This window comes from Bison bison, unplaced genomic scaffold, assembly GCF_000754665.1.
Source record: "Bison bison bison isolate TAMUID 2011002044 unplaced genomic scaffold, Bison_UMD1.0 scf7180017864371, whole genome shotgun sequence".
NCBI lineage: Eukaryota > Metazoa > Chordata > Mammalia > Artiodactyla > Bovidae > Bison > Bison bison.
In genome coordinates this window covers 7,412,004-7,413,758 of record NW_011494943.1, presented here as the reverse complement: position 1 = coordinate 7,413,758, position 1,755 = coordinate 7,412,004, and the positions used below count along the sequence as shown (strand labels likewise).

Sequence of the window (1,755 nt, the reverse complement as noted above, 5' to 3'; positions counted from 1 at the left end):
CAAGAGCCATTTATTGAGCATTTTTCAGGCGCCACCATACTAGGTACCACGAGGGCCACACGAGAGGCAGACAGCCTCACCCCTGCCCACGGGGAGCTCACAGTCTTGCTGGGGAGAGACAGGGCAAGAAACTGGGAGCAGGTGGAGGGGCGGCACCAGGCCAAGCGCTGCCCACCAGGCGGGGGGGGGGTCCTCCGCCGCCTGGGGGCCACGGAGCCCTTTCCTAGGCTCCTAGTGAGGCCTTGCCTCGGCTTCTCCCGTCTTCCTCACCTCCGATGCCCTATCCCACTCTCTGCGCTGCAGCTGACCCTTGTGCCCCTGGCTGCTCCTCTGCTCCGTCGAGAAGAATGAGTCTGGAGCAGCTGCCGGCTGCACGATGTCAGCAGGGAAGAGTCCGGAGCGGCCGCCCGTGGAGCCGAACTGCCAGCCTAGAGACGTCCAAGGACGGATCCTCACCCACGCGCCGTCCCCCCCCGCCCCGTGCCCACTGGAGGCGCCGCCTCATCTGCCCGCCACCCTGCTTGGTCCACAGATACCTGGCTCCAGGGTGGCCACCGGCAGCAGCTTGATGAGGTCCCCGCGTTGGAAGCTGAGGAGGCTGTGGTCATCGGTGATGTAGCTTCGCAGGGCAATGACATAGCCAGAGTCCTGCAGGTGGGCAGGCAGGTGAGGGGCCAGCCTGCTTGTGACCCCTTCCTCCCTGTCCCCCCTGCTCCCCTGCTGGCCTCACTCTCCACCCAGCGTCCCCAACTCCAGGCAGCTCGAAGGAGCGTGGCTGACAGCCCCGAGACCAGCCAAGGTGGACTGGGCAGCAGGCAGCAGCGGTGGAGGCCCCCTGCCAGCCCACACTTGCCTTCTTGAGCTCGCTCAGGAAGAGCTCGACCATGGCCTTGATGGCTCCCGCCCGAGCCGTGTGCAGCACCAGCTGTTCTCTTCAGCGACAGCTCCAGGGTGGAGCTGGCCGGGCACTCCACGCCCAGCACCTCAGCAAAGCTGCGCCCAGGGTGAGAGCATGAGCCGGGGGGCCGTCTCACCAGCCCATCCCCGCCCTCTGCCCCAGCCCTGGCCTCCGCTCACCTGTACGAGCAGAGAGTCTTCAGCTGGTCGGGGTGCAGGCTGGGGCCCTGGGTCATCTTGAGCAGTCTCAGCCCCCGGTGGGACACAGCCAGCAGCTGCACATCGCTGCCGCTCTCGCCCTGCTCGGAAGGCGGGTGGGTCACAGCCCAGCTCCCGGCTCCAGGCCACTGTCCACCCAGCCCGCCCCAGCTCTCATCCTGCTGCCGAGGGATCCAGGTGGCACCCAGCCGCTGCCAACCCAGCCTCACTGACCGAGACAGGGAAGATGCGGGAGAAGTAATTGGCCCAGTTGTTCCTGGCGGCCACCACGATGCGCTTCTTGACGCCGTCCTCAGCCGTGTCCAGTGAGTCCAGGCCCACCTCCAGGTCTCCTGCGGGTGGGAAGAGCCCCAGCCTGTCCCCAGGCTCCTTCACAGCGGGGAGCCCAGAGTTTACTGCCTCCCTCTGGACAGGCGCAACCCGCATCACTCCAGCTCCCTGAGCCTCCCGTGGTCCCTGGACCCTACCCAGCAGGTCTTTCATCTTGCGCCTCTCGTCCTGGGAGATGCGGATGCAGGACTCGGCAAAGGTGTCCCTCAGGATCTGGGGGCAAAGCCATGTAGTCACCACCTGGTCCCGAGGGCTCAGCGCGCCCCAGATGCAGCCACGCACAGAGGAAAAGCTGCAGGGCCCCATGGG

General features: G+C 66.6%; 1 protein-coding gene across 1 annotated transcript in view; it reads right to left on the bottom strand.

Moving 5' to 3' along the window:
• Positions 1-6: 6 nt before the first annotated feature.
• The window catches only part of LOC105000550 (unconventional myosin-XVB-like), a 25,118-nt gene continuing 23,369 nt past the window's right edge, over positions 7-1,755 (bottom strand). The window contains 7 exon segments of the mRNA XM_010856502.1: positions 7-428; positions 537-648; positions 854-932; positions 934-993; positions 1,078-1,196; positions 1,330-1,448; positions 1,584-1,659. Coding sequence (XP_010854804.1) covers positions 232-428; positions 537-648; positions 854-932; positions 934-993; positions 1,078-1,196; positions 1,330-1,448; positions 1,584-1,659 — 762 coding nt within the window. The 3' untranslated portion in view covers positions 7-231.